The sequence below is a fragment of the Oncorhynchus nerka genome, linkage group LG24, assembly GCF_034236695.1.
Source record: "Oncorhynchus nerka isolate Pitt River linkage group LG24, Oner_Uvic_2.0, whole genome shotgun sequence".
NCBI lineage: Eukaryota > Metazoa > Chordata > Actinopteri > Salmoniformes > Salmonidae > Oncorhynchus > Oncorhynchus nerka.
In genome coordinates, this window is record NC_088419.1 from 9,913,582 (window position 1) to 9,936,880 (window position 23,299).

Consider the following 23,299-nt stretch of genomic DNA (forward strand, 5'->3'; position numbering starts at 1 on the left):
AAAGCACCCTGGGATCACTACTCCCTACTCATATAGCACCCTGGGATCACTACTCCCTACTCATATAGCACCCTGGGATCACTACTCCCTACTCATATAGCACCCTGGGATCACTACTCCCTACTCATATAGCACCCTGGGATCACTACTCCCTACTCATATAGCACCCTGGGATCACTACTCCCTACTCATATAGCACCCTGGGATCACTACTCCCTACTCATATAGCACCCTGGGATCACTACTCCCTACTCATAAAGCACCCTGGGATCACTCCTCACTACTCATAAAGCACCCTGGGATCACTACTCATAAATCAACCTGGGATCACTACTCATAAAGCACCCTGGGATCACTACTCATAAAGCACCCTGGGATCACTACTCATAAAGCACCCTGGGATCACTACTCATAAAGCACCCTGGGATCACTACTCATAAAGCACCCTGGGATCACTACTCATAAAGCACCCTGGGATCACTACTCATAAAGCACCCTGGGATCACTACTCATAAATCAACCTGGGATCACTACTCATAAATCAACCTGGGATCACTACTCATAAAGCACCCTGGGATCACTCCTCACTACTCATAAAGCACCCTGGGATCACTCCTCACTACTCATATAGCACCCTGGGATCACTACTCATAAAGCAACCTGGGATCACTCCTCACTACTCATAAAGCACCCCGGGATCACTCCTCACTACTCATAAAGCACCCCGGGATCACTCCTCACTACTCATAAAGCACCCCGGGATCACTCCTCACTACTCATAAAGCACCCCGGGATCACTCCTCACTACTCATAAAGCACCCTGGGATCACTCCTCACTACTCATATAGCACCCTGGGATCACTCCTCACTACTCATAAAGCACCCTGGGATCACTCCTCACTACTCATAAAGCACCCTGGGATCACTCCTCACTACTCATAAAGCACCCTGGGATCACTCCTCACTACTCATAAAGCACCCTGGGATCACTCCTCACTACTCATAAAGCACCCTGGGATCACTCCTCACTACTCATAAAGCACCCTGGGATCACTCCTCACTACTCATATAGCACCCTGGGATCACTACTCCCTACTCATATAGCACCCTGGGATCACTACTCCCTACTCATATAGCACCCTGGGATCACTACTCCCTACTCATATAGCACCCTGGGATCACTACTCCCTACTCATATAGCACCCTGGGATCACTACTCCCTACTCATATAGCACCCTGGGATCACTACTCCCTACTCATATAGCACCCTGGGATCACTACTCCCTACTCATAAAGCACCCTGGGATCACTCCTCACTACTCATAAAGCACCCTGGGATCACTACTCATAAATCAACCTGGGATCACTACTCATAAAGCACCCTGGGATCACTACTCATAAAGCACCCTGGGATCACTACTCATAAAGCACCCTGGGATCACTACTCATAAAGCACCCTGGGATCACTACTCATAAAGCACCCTGGGATCACTACTCATAAAGCACCCTGGGATCACTACTCATAAAGCACCCTGGGATCACTACTCATAAAGCACCCTGGGATCACTACTCATAAAGCACCCTGGGATCACTACTCATAAATCAACCTGGGATCACTACTCATAAATCAACCTGGGATCACTACTCATAAAGCACCCTGGGATCACTCCTCACTACTCATAAAGCACCCTGGGATCACTCCTCACTACTCATATAGCACCCTGGGATCACTACTCATAAAGCAACCCGGGATCACTCCTCACTACTCATAAAGCACCCCGGGATCACTCCTCACTACTCATAAAGCACCCCGGGATCACTCCTCACTACTCATAAAGCACCCCGGGATCACTCCTCACTACTCATAAAGCACCCCGGGATCACTCCTCACCCCGGGATCACTCCTCACTACTCATAAAGCACCCTGGGATCACTCCTCACTACTCATAAAGCACCCTGGGATCACTCCTCACTACTCATAAAGCACCCTGGGATCACTCCTCACTACTCATAAAGCACCCTGGGATCACTCCTCACTACTCATAAAGCACCCTGGGATCACTCCTCACTACTCATAAAGCACCCTGGGATCACTCCTCACTACTCATAAAGCACCCTGGGATCACTCCCTCACACTCATAAAGCACCCTGGGATCACTCCCTCACTACTCATAAAGCACCCTGGGATCACTCCTCACTACTCATAAAGCACCCTGGGATCACTCCTCACTACTCATAAAGCACCCTGGGATCACTCCTCACTACTCATAAAGCACCCTGGGATCACTCCTCACTACTCATAAAGCACCCTGGGATCACTCCTCACTACTCATAAAGCACCCTGGGATCACTCCTCACTACTCATAAAGCACCCTGGGATCACTCCTCACTACTCATAAAGCACCCTGGGATCACTCCTCACTACTCATAAAGCACCCTGGGATCACTCCTCACTACTCATAAAGCACCCTGGGATCACTCCTCACTACTCATAAAGCACCCTGGGATCACTCCTCACTACTCATAAAGCACCCTGGGATCACTCCTCACTACTCATAAAGCACCCTGGGATCACTCCTCACTACTCATAAAGCACCCTGGGATCACTCCTCACTACTCATAAAGCACCCTGGGATCACTCCTCACTACTCATAAAGCACCCTGGGATCACTCCTCACTACTCATAAAGCACCCTGGGATCACTCCTCACTACTCATAAAGCACCCTGGGATCACTCCTCACTACTCATAAAGCACCCTGGGATCACTCCTCACTACTCATAAAGCACCCTGGGATCCTCCTCACTACTCATAAAGCACCCTGGGATCACTCCTCACTACTCATAAAGCACCCTGGGATCACTCCTCACTACTCATAAAGCACCCTGGGATCACTCCTCACTACTCATAAAGCACCCTGGGATCACTCCCTCACTACTCATAAAGCACCCTGGGATCACTCCTCACTACTCATAAAGCACCCTGGGATCACTCCTCACTACTCATAAAGCACCCTGGGATCCTCCTCACTACTCATAAAGCACCCTGGGATCACTCCTCACTACTCATAAAGCACCCTGGGATCACTCCTCACTACTCATAAAGCACCCTGGGATCACTCCTCACTACTCATAAAGCACCCTGGGATCACTCCTCACTACTCATAAAGCACCCTGGGATCACTCCTCACTACTCATAAAGCACCCTGGGATCACTCCTCACTACTCATAAAGCACCCTGGGATCACTCCTCACTACTCATAAAGCACCCTGGGATCACTCCCTCACTACTCATAAAGCACCCTGGGATCACTCCTCACTACTCATAAAGCACCCTGGGATCACTCCTCACTACTCATAAAGCACCCTGGGATCACTCCTCACTACTCATAAAGCACCCTGGGATCACTCCTCACTACTCATAAAGCACCCTGGGATCACTCCTCACTACTCATAAAGCACCCTGGGATCACTCCTCACTACTCATAAAGCACCCTGGGATCACTCCTCACTACTCATAAAGCACCCTGGGATCACTCACTACTCATAAAGCACCCTGGGATCACTCCTCACTACTCATAAAGCACCCTGGGATCACTCCTCACTACTCATAAAGCACCCTGGGATCACTCCTCACTACTCATAAAGCACCCTGGGATCACTCCTCACTACTCATAAAGCACCCTGGGATCACTCCTCACTACTCATAAAGCACCCTGGGATCACTCCTCACTACTCATAAAGCACCCTGGGATCACTCCTCACTACTCATAAAGCACCCTGGGATCACTCCTCACTACTCATAAAGCACCCTGGGATCACTCCTCACTACTCATAAAGCACCCTGGGATCACTCCTCACTACTCATAAAGCACCCTGGGATCACTCCTCACTACTCATAAAGCACCCTGGGATCACTCCTCACCCTACTCATAAAGCACCCTGGGATCACTCCTCACTACTCATAAAGCACCCTGGGATCACTCCTCACTACTCATAAAGCACCCTGGGATCACTCCTCACTACTCATAAAGCACCCTGGGATCACTCCTCACTACTCATAAAGCACCCTGGGATCACTCCTCACTACTCATAAAGCACCCTGGGATCACTCCTCACTACTCATAAAGCACCCTGGGATCACTCCTCACTACTCATAAAGCACCCTGGGATCACTCCTCACTACTCATAAAGCACCCTGGGATCACTCCTCACTACTCATAAAGCACCCTGGGATCACTCCTCACTACTCATAAAGCACCCTGGGATCACTCCTCACTACTCATAAAGCACCCTGGGATCACTCCTCACTACTCATAAAGCACCCTGGGATCACTCCTCACTACTCATAAAGCACCCTGGGATCACTCCTCACTACTCATAAAGCACCCTGGGATCACTCCTCACTACTCATAAAGCACCCTGGGATCACTCCTCACTACTCATAAAGCACCCTGGGATCACTCCTCACTACTCATAAAGCACCCTGGGATCACTCCTCACTACTCATAAAGCACCCTGGGATCACTCCTCACTACTCATAAAGCACCCTGGGATCACTCCTCACTACTCATAAAGCACCCTGGGATCACTCCTCACTACTCATAAAGCACCCTGGGATCACTCCTCACTACTCATAAAGCACCCTGGGATCAGCACCCTGGGATCACTCCTCACTACTCATAAAGCACCCTGGGATCACTCCTCACTACTCATAAAGCACCCTGGGATCACTCCTCACTACTCATAAAGCACCCTGGGATCACTCCTCACTACTCATAAAGCACCCTGGGATCACTCCTCACTACTCATAAAGCACCCTGGGATCACTCCTCACTACTCATAAAGCACCCTGGGATCACTCCTCACTACTCATAAAGCACCCTGGGATCACTCCTCACTACTCATAAAGCACCCTGGGATCACTCCTCACTACTCATAAAGCACCCTGGGATCACTCCTCACTACTCATAAAGCACCCTGGGATCACTCCTCACTACTCATAAAGCACCCTGGGATCACTCCTCACTACTCATAAAGCACCCTGGGATCACTCCTCACTACTCATAAAGCACCCTGGGATCACTCCTCACTACTCATAAAGCACCCTGGGATCACTCCTCACTACTCATAAAGCACCCTGGGATCACTCCTCACTACTCATAAAGCACCCTGGGATCACTCCTCACTACTCATAAAGCACCCTGGGATCACTCCTCACTACTCATAAAGCACCCTGGGATCACTCCTCACTACTCATAAAGCACCCTGGGATCACTCCTCACTACTCATAAAGCACCCTGGGATCACTCCTCACTACTCATAAAGCACCCTGGGATCACTCCTCACTACTCATAAAGCACCCTGGGATCACTCCTCACTACTCATAAAGCACCCTGGGATCACTCCTCACTACTCATAAAGCACCCTGGGATCACTCCTCACTACTCATAAAGCACCCTGGGATCACTCCTCACTACTCATAAAGCACCCTGGGATCACTCCCTCACTACTCATAAAGCACCCTGGGATCACTCCTCACTACTCATAAAGCACCCTGGGATCACTCCTCATAAAGCACCCTGGGATCACTCACTACTCATAAAGCACCCTGGGATCACTCCTCACTACTCATAAAGCACCCTGGGATCACTCCTCACTACTCATAAAGCACCCTGGGATCACTCCTCACTACTCATAAAGCACCCTGGGATCACTCCTCACTACTCATAAAGCACCCTGGGATCACTCCTCACTACTCATAAAGCACCCTGGGATCACTCCTCACTACTCATAAAGCACCCTGGGATCACTCCTCACTACTCATAAAGCACCCTGGGATCACTCCTCACTACTCATAAAGCACCCACCCTGGGATCACTCCTCACTACTCATAAAGCACCCTGGGATCACTCCTCACTACTCATAAAGCACCCTGGGATCACTCCTCACTACTCATAAAGCACCCTGGGATCACTCCTCACTACTCATAAAGCACCCTGGGATCACTCCTCACTACTCATAAAGCACCCTGGGATCACTCCTCACTACTCATAAAGCACCCTGGGATCACCTCACTACTCATAAAGCACCCTGGGATCACTCCTCACTACTCATAAAGCACCCTGGGATCACTCCTCACTACTCATAAAGCACCCTGGGATCACTCCTCACTACTCATAAAGCACCCTGGGATCACTCCTCACTACTCATAAAGCACCCTGGGATCACTCCTCACTACTCATAAAGCACCCTGGGATCACTCCTCACTACTCATAAAGCACCCTGGGATCACTCCTCACTACTCATAAAGCACCCTGGGATCACTCCTCACTACTCATAAAGCACCCTGGGATCACTCCTCACTACTCATAAGCACCCTGGGATCACTCCTCACCCTGGGATCACTCCTCACTACTCATAAAGCACCCTGGGATCACTCCTCACTACTCATAAAGCACCCTGGGATCACTCCTCACTACTCATAAAGCACCCTGGGATCACTCCTCACTACTCATAAAGCACCCTGGGATCACTCCTCACTACTCATAAAGCACCCTGGGATCACTCCTCACTACTCATAAAGCACCCTGGGATCACTCCTCACTACTCATAAAGCACCCTGGGATCACTCCTCACTACTCATAAAGCACCCTGGGATCACTCCTCACTACTCATAAAGCACCCTGGGATCACTCCTCACTACTCATAAAGCACCCTGGGATCACTCCTCACTACTCATAAAGCACCCTGGGATCACTCCTCACTACTCATAAAGCACCCTGGGATCACTACTCTCACTGGGACTCATAAAGCACCCTGGGATCACTCCTCACTACTCATAAAGCACCCTGGGATCACTCCTCACTACTCATAAAGCACCCTGGGATCACTCCTCACTACTCATAAAGCACCCTGGGATCACTCCTCACTACTCATAAAGCACCCTGGGATCACTCCTCACTACTCATAAAGCACCCTGGGATCACTCCTCACTACTCATAAAGCACCCTGGGATCACTCCTCACTACTCATAAAGCACCCTGGGATCACTCCTCACTACTCATAAAGCACCCTGGGATCACTCCTCACTACTCATAAAGCACCCTGGGATCACTCCTCACTACTCATAAAGCACCCTGGGATCACTCCTCACTACTCATAAAGCACCCTGGGATCACTCCTCACTACTCATAAAGCACCCTGGGATCACTACTCACTACTCATAAAGCACCCTGGGATCACTCCTCACTACTCATAAAGCACCCTGGGATCACTACTCATAAAGCACCCTGGGATCACTCCTCACTACTCATAAAGCACCCTGGGATCACTACTCATAAAGCACCCTGGGATCACTCCTCACTACTCATAAAGCACCCTGGGATCACTACTCACTACTCATAAAGCACCCTGGGATCACTCCTCACTACTCATAAAGCACCCTGGGATCACTCCTCACTACTCATAAAGCACCCTGGGATCACTACTCACTACTCATAAAGCACCCTGGGATCACTCCTCACTACTCATAAAGCACCCTGGGATCACTACTCATAAAGCACCCTGGGATCACTCCTCACTACTCATAAAGCACCCTGGGATCACTACTCACTACTCATAAAGCACCCTGGGATCACTCCTCACTACTCATAAAGCACCCCGGGATCACTCCTCACTACTCATATAGCACCCTGGGATCACTACTCATAAAGCACCCTGGGATCACTACTCATAAAGCACCCTGGGATCACTACTCATAAATCAACCTGGGATCACTACTCATAAATCAACCTGGGATCACTACTCATAAAGCACCCTGGGATCACTCCTCACTACTCATAAAGCACCCTGGGATCACTCCTCACTACTCATATAGCACCCTGGGATCACTACTCATACTCAAAGCACCCTGGGATCACTACTCATAAATGCACCCTGGGATCACTCCTCACTACTCATAAAGCACCCTGGGATCACTCCTCACTACTCATAAAGCACCCTGGGATCACTCCTCACTACTCATAAAGCACCCTGGGATCACTCCTCACTACTCATCAAAGCACCCTGGGATCACTCCTCACTACTCATAAAGCACCCTGGGATCACCCTCCTCACTACTCATAAAGCACCCTGGGATCACTCCTCACTACTCATAAAGCACCCTGGGATCACTCCTCACTACTCATAAAGCACCCTGGGATCACTCCTCACTACTCATAAAGCACCCTGGGATCACTCCTCACTACTCATAAAGCACCCTGGGATCACTCCTCACTACTCATAAAGCACCCTGGGATCACTCCTCACTACTCATAAAGCACCCTGGGATCACTCCTCACTACTCATAAAGCACCCTGGGATCACTCCTCACTACTCATAAAGCACCCTGGGATCACTCCTCACTACTCATAAAGCACCCTGGGATCACTCCTCACTACTCATAAAGCACCCTGGGATCACTCCTCACTACTCATAAAGCACCCTGGGATCACTCCTCACTACTCATAAAGCACCCTGGGATCACTACTCACTACTCATAAAGCACCCTGGGATCACTCCTCACTGGGATCACTCCTCACTACTCTCATATAGCACCCTGGGATCACTCCTCACTACTCATAAAGCACCCTGGGATCACTCCTCACTACTCATAAAGCACCCTGGGATCACTCCTCACTACTCATAAAGCACCCTGGGATCACTCCTCACTACTCATAAAGCACCCTGGGATCACTCCTCACTACTCATAAAGCACCCTGGGATCACTCCTCACTACTCATAAAGCACCCTGGGATCACTCCTCACTACTCATAAAGCACCCTGGGATCACTACTCACTACTCATATAGCACCCTGGGATCACTCCTCACTACTCATAAAGCACCCTGGGATCACTACTCATAAAGCACCCTGGGATCACTCCCTACTCAAAGCAAATGTTGAACTTTTAGTGCTCAAAAACAAAAAATACAGTCTTTAAAAATATATATTTAAAAAATTAAATACCGCGATAATATTTTGGCCATATCGCCCAGTCCTAGCGCGCAAGTAAGCATTTCACGGTAAAGTCTACGCCTGTTGTATTCAGCGCATGTGATGCTTCTCAATTGCTCGGTTTCAGATGATGCTAGTTAGCTTAGCTAGACCTATCACTTCCATTCTATTCTTATCTCAGAACATAAACATTACAGTGCCTTCAGAAACTATTCACACCCCTTGACTTTTTCCACATCTTGTAGTGTTACAGCCGGAAATTAAAATGGATTACATTTAGATTTTTTTGGGGCCACTGGCCTACACACAATCCCCCTATAATTTCAGTGGAATTGTTTAGAAACACTTTTACAAATTTAAAGTTGAAATGTCTTGAGTCAATCAGTATTCAAACCGTTTGTAATGGCAAGCCTAAATAAATTCAGTGACCTAAGTTGCATGCACTTCCTGTTTCAACAAGGCACTAAAGTAATACTGCAAAAAAATGTGACAAAGCAATTCACTTTTTTGTTCTGAATGCAAAGTGTTACGTTTGGGACAAATCCAATACAACACATTACCGAGTACCACTCCATATTTTCAAGCATAGTGGTGTCCGCATCGTGTTATGGGTATGCTTGTCATCTGCTTAAAAATCTATGGAAAGACTTGGAAATGGTTGTCTAGCAATGATCCAACTTGACAGAGCTGGAATAATTTTTTTAAATAATAATGAGCAAATATTGTACAATCCAGGTGTGGAGATCTCTTAAGAGACTTAACCAGAAAGACCCACAGCTGTAATCACTGACACAGGTGATTCTAAAATGTATTGTGTGAATACTTGTGCATTTCATTTTCAATACAAAAAAACATGTTTTCACCTCGTCATTATGGGGTATTATTATTGTTAACATAGAGCGATTGTTTTATGGTTGCTTGAAAGTGATGTGCTAAACTCATCAGACCAATTGTTCTGATAGTCCAATCCTCAAACAGTCCTAAATTTAAGGATAAGCTACATTATTGATTTGAATATCACATAGTAATTTGAAAATATTTGGAAATAAACCTAGCCAAATATGACAAAAGCCCTGCCTAAACTAGAAGTATATTTATTATTTTTGACATGACATTCTGCAGCTAAATGTTAATCAAGTCCATCAGAATCAGTTTGATAAAGACTGCCTCGCTGACAAGGGAAAATCATTACGTACTGTTATGCAAAAGTATGTCGTGCAGCGAGCCTGTGTTTATTTCGCCGGTATGCGACGCGGCTACGTCATGCCTTTAGCCTGCCAGCAGCCCGGTCAGTGGCCTGTCGAGTAAAGATGGCACTAATCACTAGCTCGCTGAAACAGACAGGAAAACATATCCCTGCTCTCTCCCTTCCCGACGAGACGACGGCGTCATTTACTAAAACAGTTACTGAGCTGAAGCCGTAGCTAGCGTAATGAATTTCCATTTGAAAAGTATCGAATTTTATATTTAAAATTACAATAGTCACGTGATGATTAAAAGGTACATGATTAAAACACATGACCTAGAAGTGCATTTAGAAAAGACGCTTCTGGTCGAGAACGGTATTCCTAGGTTTTACTTTTTTTTTTATACCCCGACTGTGGCTCGAGCTGTCTGCTACCTTTTGCATGAGGCTTTATTCTAAATATATAATAGATTTCGTGTGTCTCTAAATTCCTACGACCGCGTATGGGATGGGGATACCCTTCAATGCATGGATAAGATGATCTGTGCAAATGCAAACCTTGATGGATATATTTCATACATTATGTAAAGGGTAAATCATAGTTGTGACACGACAGTACCAGCGCCTATAGAAACCCCCAGCGTTCAGCCAACTCCGTGTATTCTGTCTGCTAGTTACATCCTCCTTGTGTGTCTTGTCCTATTATTGAAGAGCATGCTAGTAAACAACTACTAAGCTTGATATCATTTTCGCTCACTAACTGCAGGAAACCCCTTCTGTTCAGCCACCCGCACCCATCCCTTGCCAAGTTTGTGTAAGGCAAACAAATATATATCATATACATTAGTTACTAGGACAAACATTATTATTTTTAGCCAGATATTATCATGGCCTTAATTACAATACATTTGATAGAATTCCAATACATTTTTTGGGACATATTTAACACTGCATTACCCACCACATTGTGATATCTCGATGAGTCTTCCTGTAAAAAAGAAACAGAACAGAAAAGTACGATTGTAGCCACAATTCCATGTAGCTTGAGCCAGCCAACTTAGTTAGCAGTACACTGTAACCCAATTATTGCAGAAAACCCAATGCAAAGAATATATATATTTATAACGCTAGCAAGTGAACATAATACATTTCTGAGCCAGAGCTACTAGCTGACCTATCTAGCTATTGTAGTTAACCTTTTAAAGGCTGTTGGTCTTCTTGTGGATAACGTTAGTTCAACAGGCGTTTTAATTGATTACTAGCTAGCAAACTAACTACATACAGTAGCTAGTAAAGTAGCGAAATAAACATTTACTCACGTCGCTATCGACTTCGATATCATCGTTATCACTCATTCTTGGGTGAAACGGTGGATTTTAAATAAAAAGGGTAGCCTAGTTCACAACATGAAACAAACGCCTAACGATAAAGCAAATGCACAAACAGACTAAATAACGTTACTCTCCCTGCAGTCAATAACGAAAGAAACGAGCTTCAACGAACTATATTTATACGTGACTTGTCTACACCAACAGCAACCGTTCCACGACACGCCTGCGACGCTGGACGGGTGTGTAGGATTTGTAGTTTCTTGTACGATAATAACAAACCACTCTCAAATATCCGTGGATTGTCTATTAACTACATTTCCCATAGGTAAAAAAAAATATGCCGCGCGTCAGAATAACGTCAACATAATTAGATTTACCTCGCGGTGTACCCTGGGATGTGTAGTCTAGATAATAGCTGCGTCAGTGGGGGCGCGATTGAGACACGTGGAACGTTACAATAGTAAAAAATCTCATAACGTCAACGCTGAATACTATCTTCTTTCTTTCTTTGTGACAAATGTTATACAAATGTTTAATAAGTATGAAAATGAGTATTACCACTAATACCCCTCTTTCCTCTACAGCCATGCATTGCATTGCATCTATTAAAGACTTCTGATTGAATGAGTTTCAAAAATCAAGTTTTGAATGTTTCCTTATTTGAAATTAATGTATTTTTCATTAAGATCAACTACACTCATTTCATTAAGGTCAACTACAGGTGCTTAGTAGAACCATACAGTGTTCTTTGGTTTGTCCCTATAGGGGAACCCTTTTTGGTGTCGGGTAGAACCCTCTTAAAGAACCCCCTTGATATGGTTCGACCTAAAAAAACTCTACGCAGGGTTCTTCCCAGAACCGTGTATTAAGGGTTCTACCGAGAACTAGCCTCTAAAATATATTTTAATATTTTATTACATTACATATATAACAAGGCCTTTCTATGAGTGCCTAGTTATACACCCAACACAGTGATGTTAGGAATCTCCTGGTTTACAGGCCACATCAGGCCTGCAAGTCACATTATGCTGCCTTGCAAAGTGATGTGTAATTCATATTGGAATGCTGCCACAGTTAGGCTATCTAACAAGTGGAATTATTAATCACCTGCAACCTGCATTCAGAATTTTCCTGCAATAGAGCATGTTGGGAAATATTATATATGGGTCCATGTAGAACCCTTTTTGCCTTCTAAGGAATCCTTCTTGCGTTCCAAAGAATCATCAAAGAACCCTTTCTTTCAAACACAGTTCTTAGGATGTTAAAGCTTCTAGGTAGAACCCGATGCCTTACAAAGAATCCATGTCTTCCAAAAAGGGTTCTTCTGATCAAAACAGTTCTCGGTAGAACCCTATCCCTCTGCAAATAACCCTTTTGGAACCCTTTTTTCTAAGAGTGAATTCAACTCCCCTTCTCCATATAAAGTTTGTGGGGGGGGCATCCCTGCCACTGAGCGAATAGGCTTTTTTTCTCTCTACAAATTGTGCTATAGATAAAGACTTTACACAGTGGATTATTTGAGCTGCTACAATAGTGGATCAGCAAACCTGTAAAAACAAGCAACGGGAGACAGTATCCATTCCCCAGCAGGTCAGGAGGACAGCTGCCGATGACACCCCCACCAAGTGGTGTAGCGGTCTAAGTGCTAGAGGTGCCATTACAGACCCTGGTTCGATTCCAGGCTGTATCACAAACGGCCATGATTGGGAGTCCCATAGGGCGGTGCACAATTGGCCCAGCGTCGTCCGGGTTAGGGTTTGGCCGGGGTAGGCTGTCATTATAAATAAGAATTTGTTCTTAACTGACTTGCTTCGATAAATTTAAAAAACACGTACACACCCGCAGTGGCCTCCCTCTCTCCTTAACCCTGTCCCACAGCGGCCTCCCTCTCTCCTTAACCCTGTCCCACAGCGGCCTCCCTCCCTCTCTCCTTAACCCTGTCCCACAGCGGCCTCCCTCTCTCCTTAACCCTGTCCCACAGCGGCCTCCCTCTCTCCTTAACCCTGTCCCGCAGTGGCCTCCCTCCATCCTTAACCCTGTCCCACAGCGGCCTCCCTCTCTCCTTAACCCTGTCCCACAGCGGCCTCCCTCCCTCTCTCCTTAACCCTGTCCCACAGCGGCCTCCCTCCCTCTCTCCTTAACCCTGTCCCACAGCGGCCTCCCTCTCTCCTTAACCCTGTCCCGCAGCGGCCTCCCTCCCTCCTTAACCCTGTCCCACAGCGGCCTCCCTCTCTCCTTAACCCTGTCCCACAGCGGCCTCCCTCTCTCCTTAACCCTGTCCCACAGCGGCCTCCCTCTCTCCTTAACCCTGTCCCACAGCAGCCTCCCTCTGTCCTTAACCCTGTCCCACAGCGGCCTCCCTCTCTCCTTAACCCTGTCCCACAGCGGCCTCCCTCTCTCCTTAACCCTGTCCCACAGCGGCCTCCCTCTCTCCTTAATCCCGTCCCACAGCGGCCTCCCTCTCTCCTTAACCCTGTCCCACAGCGGCCTCCCTCTCTCCTTAACCCTGTCCTACAGCGGCCTCACTCTCTCCTTAACCCTGTCCCACAGCGGCCTCCCTCTCTCCTTAACCCTGTCCCACAGCGGCCTCCCTCCCTCTCTCCTTAACCCTGTCCCACAGCGGCCTCCCTCTCTCCTTAACCCTGTCCCACAGCGGCCTCCCTCTCTACTTAACCCTGTCCCACAGTGGCCTCCCTCCCTCTCTCCTTAACCCTGTCCCACAGTGGCCTCCCTCCCTCCCTCTCTCCTTAACCCTGTCCCACAGTGGCCTCCCTCCCTCTCTCCTTAACCCTGTCCCACAGAGGCCTCCCTCCCTCCTTAATCCTGTCCCCAGAGGCCTCTCTCCCTCCTTAACCCCGTCCAACAGCGGCCTCCCTCCCTCCTTAACCCTGTCCCACAGCGGCCTCCCTCCCTCCTTAACCCTGTCCCACAGCGGCCTCCCTCCCTCCTTAACCCTGTCCCACAGCGGCAGCGGCCTCCCTCCCTCCTTAACCCTGTCCCACAGCGGCCTCCCTCCCTCCTTAACCCTGTCCCACAGCGGCAGCGGCCTCCCTCCCTCCTTAACCCTGTCCCACAGCGGCCTCCCTCCCTCCTTAACCCTGTCCCGCAGCGGCCTCCCTCTCTCCTTAACCCTGTCCCACAGCGGCCTCCGTCCCTCCTTAACCCTGTCCCACAGCGGCCTCCCTCCCTACTTAACCCTGTCCCACAGCGGCCTCTCTCCCTCCTTAACCCCGTCCCACAGCGGCCTCCCTCCCTCCTTAACCCTGTCCCGCAGCGGCCTCCCTCCCTCCTTAACCCTGTCCCACAGCGGCCTCCCTCCCTCCTTAACCCTGTCCCACAGCGGCCTCCCTCCCTACTTAACCCTGTCCCACAGAGGCAGCAGCGTACATAAGGCTGTGGACTAAACAAGGTCACCCAGTTAGAGGGCCATAGCGGCGTGACAGTAGAGCCAATTTAGAGGGATGACAACACAAAAAGGTCATAATAATGCATTTAGGCAATGCTGCAGGAACTACTCTACACCTGCATCCCTAAATGAAACCAAAGGGCTTCTGGCAACAAAAAAAGAATGCACTGTCTAGGGAATAGGGTACCATTTGAGACTCAGACTATCTTCCTCTGTTCTGTATGTACCACACCAGGGGGAGGAAGAGGGCTAGGGGGACATGTGCGATTCAATCTTCCTCTGTTCTGTATGTACCACACCAGGGGGAGGAAGAGGGCTAGGGGGACATGTGCGATTCAATCTTCCTCTGTTCTGTATGTACCACACCAGGGGGAGGAAGAGGGCTAGGGGGACATGTGCGATTCAATCTTCCTCTGTTCTGTATGTACCACACCAGGGGGAGGAAGAGGGCTAGGGGGACATGTGCGATTCAATTTTCCTCTGTTCTGTATGTACCACACCAGGGGGAGGAAGAGGGCTAGGGGGACATGTGCAATTCTTGACAGGAGGAGCACGTTCGTTTACAAAATCTAGTTGTTCTATCTTGATTTTTTTATTTTTATGATTTGAATGTTGTTCCATAGTCCAGTACTGAATATAACAACTGTAGTCCAGTACTGAATATAACAGATGTAGTTCAGCACTGAATATAACAGCTGTAGTTCAGTACTGAATATAACAGCTGTAGTCCAGTACTGAATATAACAGCTGTAGTTCAGTACTGAATATGACAACTGTAGTTCAGTACTGAATATAACAGCTGTAGTTCAGTACTGAATATAACAGCTGTAGTTCAGTACTGAATATAACAGCTGTAGTTCAGTACTGAATATAACAGCTGTAGTTCAGTACTGAATATAACAGCTGTAGTCCAGTACTGAATATAACAGATGTAGTTCAGTACTGAATATGACAACTGTAGTTCAGTACTGAATATAACAGCTGTAGTTCAGTACTGAATATAACAGCTGTAGTTCAGTACTGAATCTAACAGCTGTAGTCCAGTACTGAATATAACAGCTGTAGTTCAGTACTGAATATAACAGCTGTAGTTCAGTACTGAATATAACAGATGTAGTTCAGTACTGAATATAACAGCTGTAGTTCAGTACTGAATATAGCAGCTGTAGTTCAGTACTGAATATAACAACTGTAGTTCAGTACTGAATATAACAACTGTAGTTCAGGACTGAATATAACAGCTGTAGTTCAGTACTGAATATAATAATATAACAGCTGTAGTTTAGTACTGAATATAACAGCTGTAGTTCAGTACTGAATATAATAATATAACAGCTGTAGTTTAGTACTGAATATTTATATACTAATACTACTGTTTACATCTTTTTGTTGTTGTCTGTAATCAGGGTATTAAACACTAGATGGTGCTACAATCTGGGTATTAAACACTAGATGGTGCTACAATCTGGGTATTAAACACTAGATGGTGCTACAATCTGGGTATTAAACACTAGATGGTGCTACAATCAGGGTATTAATAGATGGTGCTACAATCTGGGTATTAAACACTAGATGGTGCTACAATCTGGGTATTAAACACTAGATGGTGCTACAATCTGGGTATTAAACACTAGATGGTGCTACAATCAGGGTATTAAACACTAGATGGTGCTACAATCTGGGTATTAAACACTAGATGGTGCTACAATCTGGGTATTAAACACTAGATGGTGCTACAATCTGGGTATTAAACACTAGATGGTGCTACAATCTGGGTATTAAACACTAGATGGTGCTACAATCAGGGTATTAATAGATGGTGCTACAATTTGGGTATTAAACACTAGATGGTGCTACAATCAGGGTATTAATAGATGGTGCTACAATCAGGGTATTAAACACTAGATGGTGCTACAATCAGGGTATTAATAGATGGTGCTACAATCAGGGTATTAAACACATCACAACTTTCAAGGTCAACACACTGTAGCAACCTTAACCTTTACACATAAAGAGCATCAAAAGGTTGGGATCTCTTGGTGTAACAGCTAAGGTTTGACAGTTGACAGTTGACAGTTTGCAAGGTCCTAGGTTTAAGGCCGAGTTGGGATAATCACCATACCTCTCTACAACACCTCAACACACTTCAATACTACACTACACTACAATACCACACCACAATACTACACAGCAATACTCCACTATACTCCACTACAATACTACACAGCAATACTCCACTATACTCCACTACAATACTACACAGCAATACTACACTATACTACACTACAATACTATACTACAATACTGCACTACAACACTACACTACAATACTGCGCTATACCACACTATACTACAGTACAATACTACAATACTACATTGCAATACTGCACTATACTACACTACGATATTACACTATACTACACTACAATAATACACTACAATACCACACTGCAATACTACACTATACTACACTACAATACTACACTATACTACACTACAATACTACACTGCAATACTACATTGTAATACTACACTACAATAAAACACTACAATACTACAATACTACACTGCAATACTACAATACTACACTACAATACTACAATACTACACTACAATACTACACTACATTACTTCACTATACTACACTTCAATACTACACTACAATACTACATTGCAATACTACACTATACGACACTACACTACTACACAACAATACTATACTACACTACGCTACAATACTGCAATACACTACAGTAAAACACTGCACTACAGTGCTACACTACAATACTACATTATACTACAATACTACAATACTACACTGCAATACTGCGCTACATTACAGTAATACACTGCACTACAATACCACACTTCACCACAATACCATACTACATTACTACACTACAATACTACATTACTACACTACAATACTACACTTCACTACAATACCACACTACATTACTACACTACAATACTACACTACAATACAATACTACACTACAAATAACCTCTCCCTCAATGTCAACAAAATGAAGGAGCTGATCGTGGATTTCAGGAAACAGCCGAGAGAACACGCCCCTATCCACATCGACGGGACCGCAGTGGAGAAGGTGAAAAGCTTCAAGTTCCTCGGCGTACACATCACTGATCATCTGAAATGGTCCACCCACACAGACAGTGTGGTGAAGGAGGCGCAACAGGCTAAATCACCGCCTGGTATGGCAACTGCACTGCCCTCAACCGCAGTGAGATGGTGGTACGGTCTGCACAACACATCACCGGAAGCACTACCGGCCCTCAAGGACATCAACCAAATCAAATCAAATCAAATCCAATTGTATTGATCACATACACATGGTTAGCAGATGTTATTGCGAGAGTAGTGAAATGCTTGTGCTTCTAGTTCCAACAGTGTAGTAATATCTAACAAGTAATCTAATAATTCCACAACAACTACCTAATACACACAAATCTAAGTGAAGGAATGGAACAAGAATATATACATATAAATATATTGATCAGCGATGGCCAAACGACATAGGCAAGATGCAATAGATGGTATAAAATACAGTATATACATATGAGATGAGTAATGCAAGATATGTAAACATTATTAAAGTGACTAGTGTTCCATTTATTAAAGTGGCCAATGATTTCAAGTCTGTATGTAGGCAGCAGCCTCTCTTTGCTAGTGATGGCTGTTCACCACTGCCTGGAACGGCAACTGCTACGCCCACAACCGTAAGGCTCTCCAGAAGGTAGTGAGGTCTGCACAACGCATCACCGGGGGCAAACTACCTTCCCTCCAGGACACCTACAGCACACGATGTCACAGGAAGGCCAAAAAGATCATCAAGGACAACAACCACCCGAGCCACTGCCTGTTCACCCCGCTATCATCCAGAAGGCGAGGTCAGTACAGGTGTATCAAAGCTGGGACCGAGAGACTGAAAAACAGCTTCTATCTCAAGGCCATCAGACTGTTAAATCACTAACACTGCACCTTAGACACTGCTGCCCTATATACATAGACATGGAATCACTGGCCACTTTAATAATGGAACACTAGTCACTTTAATCATGTTTACATACTGCTTTACTCCTCTCATATTTACACTACCGTTCAGAAGTTTGGGGTCACTTAGAAATGTCCTTGTTTTTTTAAAGAAAAGCACATTTTTGTCCATTAAAATAACATAAAATTATACAGAGTACACATTGTTAACGTTGTAAATGACTATTGTAACTGGAAACTGATGATTTTGCATGGAATATCTACCTCGGGCCATTATCAGCAACCATCACTCCTGTGTTCCAATGGCACATTGTGTTAGCTAATTCAAGTTTATCATTTTTAAAGGCTAATTGATCATTAGAAAACCCTTTAGCAATTATGTTAGCACAGCTGAAAACTGTTGTTCTGAATAAAGGAGCAATAAAACTGGCCTTCTTTAGACTAGTTGAGTATCTGGTATCTTTTTTTAATTTTTTTTAAACAGTGAAGAGGAGACTCCGGGATGCTGGCCTTCTATTTTGATTTTAATAGACAAAAAAATTGATTTTCTTTAAAAAACAAGGACATTTCTAACTTTTGAATGGTAGTATATATACTGTATTCTATTCTACTGTATTTTAGTCAATGTCACTCCGACATTGCTCGTCCTAATATTTATTTTACTTTTAGATTTGTGTGTATTGTTGTGTATCGTTAGATATTACTGCACTGTTGGAGCTAGGAACACAAGCATTTCACTACACCCGTAATAACATCTGCTAAATATGTGTATGTGACCAATAACATCTGCTAACCATGTGTATGTGACCAGTAACATCTGTTAAATATGTGTATGTGACCAGTAACATCTGATGAATATGTGTATGTGACCAATAACATCTGCTAACCATGTGTATGTGACCAATAACATCTGCTAACCATGTGTATGTGACCAGTAACATCTGTTAAATATGTGTATGTGACCAATAACATCTGTTAAATATGTGTATGTGACCAATAACATCTGCTAACCATGTGACCAATAACATCTGCTAAATATGTGTATGTGACCAATAACATCTGTTAAATATGTGTATGTGACCAATAACATCTGTTAAATATGTGTATGTGACCAATAACATCTGTTAAATATGTGTATGTGACCGATAACATCTGTTAAATATGTGTATGTGACCAATAACATCTGTTAAATATGTGTATGTGACCAATAACATTGAATTTGATTTGAATATTGCACTGCACTACAATACTACACTACAATACTACAATACTAGACTACACCATACCACAATACTACACTGCACTACAATACTAGACTACACCATACCACAATACTACACTGCACTACAATACTAGACTACACCATACCACTATACTACACTACAATAGTAGCCTGCACTACAATACTACACTACAATACTACACTGCACTACAATACTAGACTACACCATACCACAATACTACACTGCACTACAATACTAGACTACACCATACCACAATACTAGACTGCACTACAATACTAGACTACACCATACCACTATACTACACTACAATAGTAGCCTGCACTACAATACTACACTACAATACTACACTGCACTACAATACTAGACTACACCATACCACAATACTACACTGCACTACAATACTAGACTACACCATACCACAATACTAGACTGCACTACAATACTAGACTACACCATACCACTATACTACACTACAATAGTAGCCTGCACCACAATACTACACTACAATACTACACTGCACTGCAATACTAAACTACACCATACCACAATACTACACTGCACTACAATACTAGACTACAATACTGCACCACAATACTACACTGCAATACTACACTGCACTACAATACTAAACTACACCATACCACAATACTACACTACAATACTACACTGCACTACAATACTAAACTACAATACTGCACCACAATACTACACTACAATACTACACTGCACTACAATACTAGACTACACCACAATACTGCCCTAAACAACAATACTACATTACAATATAATACTACACTACATACTACACTACACTACAATATTGCACTAAAATACTAGACTACAATTCTAAACTACAATTCTAAACTGCACTACATGACAACAATACTACGATAAACTACAATACTACGATAAACTACAATACTACACTACACTACAATATGTTTTCCATTTTAGGATTTATTAAACACACACACACACACACACACACACCTGACTGGCCCAGTGTGTGTGTGTGTGTGTGTGTGTGTGTGTGTGTGTGTGTGTGTGTGTGTGTGTGTGTGTGTGTGTGTGTGTGTGTGTGTGTGTGTGTGTGTGTGTGTGTGTGAGAAAGGATCTGATATCCATTGCAGGAGGGAGACAGCAGAGATAAGAGGAACAGGTGAGGGGAGGAGGACATCATACTCCTCGTCCAGAAGACCGCTTCACCGACAGATATTTACCACTCTCACTCTGGCAATAATTAGCCACATTAGAACAAGGATACACTTTAAAGCCTGTGGCCACGCAGAAGGACTTCATTTGGCAACACAGAAACCACAGACAGGAAAGACCACAGAAGGAATATCCACCTTCTCCTAAAAGGTAAGACAAGACCCTAAATATGGTCTTAATTGTTATAACGTTGTATTATAATATTTAGTAGGACTTAGTAAGACTCAGTTAGACTCATAATTTCACTAAATTATCAGAGGAGAAATACAGTGTAGTGTGAAATGTGTGGTAAAGAGGCCCACCGTAAAGAGGTCCACCGTAAAGAGGTCCACCGTAAAGAGGCCCACCGTAAAGAAGTCCACCGTAAAGAGGCCCACCGTAAAGAGGTCCACCGTAAAGAGGTCCACCGTAAAGAGGTCCACCGTAAAGAGGTCCACCGTGAAGAGGTCCACCGTAAAGAGGTCCACCGTAAAGAGGTCCACCGTGAAGAGGTCCACCGTAAAGAGGCCCACCGTAAAGAGGTCCACCGTAAAGAGGCCCACGGTAAAGAGGTCCACTGTGAAGAGGTCCACTGTAAAGAGGTCCACTGTGAAGAGGCCGACTGTAAAGAGGTCCACTGTGAAGAGGTCCACCGTGAAGAGGTCCACCGTGAAGAGGCCGACTGTAAAGAGAACCACTGTGAAGAGGTCCACTGTGAAGAGGCCGACTGTGAAGAGAACCACTGTGAAGAGGTCCACTGTGAAGAGGCCGACTGTAAAGAGGTCCACTGTGAAGAGGTCCACTGTGAAGAGGTCCACTGTGAAGAGGTCCACTGTGAAGAGGCCGACTGTAAAGAGGTCCACTGTGAAGAGGTCCACTGTGAAGAGGTCCACTGTGAAGAGGTCCACTGTGAAGAGCCCATTCATGACAGTGTCCTATTCTCACTTTAGAATTGTACACCTAGAACACAGCTAAAATGAGGTTTGATATCTGGAGGGATGATCATATACCATGATACCATGTACCATGATCATATACCATGATACCATGTACCATGATCATATACCATGATACCATGTACCATGATCATATATCATGCATTCAAACGAACGTAGCTCCTGCCAACTGTTCCCTTTGTAAAGAATTGTTCTAAAGCATCCAAGAGCTGATGACTTTCTATCACTCGAACACACCTGCACAAGACCATATACCATGACCATATACCATATACCACCTGCACAAGACCATATACCATGACCATATACCATATACCACCTGCACAAGACCATATACCATGACCATATACCATATACCACCTGTATAAGACTATATACCATATACCACCTGCACAAGACTTTGGCACAAGTTGTGTGTGTGCGCTACCCTTTTAAAGTTTCCCATAGTATTGAAATGGAAATTCTAAGAGTTTCCATGACTAAGAATTCAAAAGCGTTATGGACTGGTATCAATAAGAGGTAGGAGAGTTGTTCTAGGTAGTTATTGTGTGTTTGTTCTAGGTAGTTAGTATGTGAACACAGGCAGTAGGCAGCAATACTAAGCCTCACTCACAGAAGTGGAAGTGGAGGATGTGGTAGAGAGATATGTAGAGAGTGGGGAGATGAGATGAGCAGCTCGACGTCGAAGCCGAAGAAGTGTAATGTTGGAAGGTGCTGTGAGGTGGGAAGGTAAAGGCAGCACTGCCTCTGGTAGGTTACAAAGGTTGAGATGAAAGACATGCAACTGACTGCAACACTCATGCAGAAGCAACAAACAGCATTCATTCAACTAAACATGCAATGGTTAGCTTAGAGATCATATGTGAGTATTAAACTGCTGTAAATATCTTGTTTCATCTTGAAAAGACAGACATAAGATCATATTATCTTTTCTCATGCTTTCAGTGAGTCAACAGCTTCACTAATATAAGTAGGCAAT

At 45.0% G+C, this 23,299-nt stretch overlaps 2 protein-coding genes across 6 annotated transcripts in view; one reads left to right on the top strand and one right to left on the bottom strand.

Moving 5' to 3' along the window:
* The window catches only part of max (myc associated factor X), a 33,256-nt gene extending 21,542 nt beyond the window's left edge, over nucleotides 1-11,714 (bottom strand). For 3 of the 5 annotated variants that reach the window (XM_065008597.1, XM_065008594.1, XM_065008593.1), the window contains exons 1-2: nucleotides 11,500-11,712; nucleotides 11,142-11,168 (exon numbers count right to left, since the gene is read on the bottom strand). In XM_065008597.1, the coding sequence (XP_064864669.1) occupies nucleotides 11,142-11,168; nucleotides 11,500-11,535 (63 nt within the window). In that variant the 5' untranslated portion in view covers nucleotides 11,536-11,712. Of the gene's footprint in view, nucleotides 1-11,141; nucleotides 11,169-11,499 lie in introns of all 5 variants that reach the window. The other 2 variants (XM_065008596.1, XM_065008595.1) reach the window with 2 other exon arrangements.
* A 9,632-nt stretch (nucleotides 11,715-21,346) lies between these two features.
* LOC115118126 (hepatic sodium/bile acid cotransporter-like) overlaps nucleotides 21,347-23,299 on the top strand; it is a 68,596-nt gene continuing 66,643 nt past the window's right edge. Inside the window, exon 1 of the mRNA XM_065008598.1 lies at nucleotides 21,347-21,535. The gene's annotated coding sequence lies outside the window, so the exon portion shown is untranslated. The remainder of the gene's footprint in view (nucleotides 21,536-23,299) is intronic.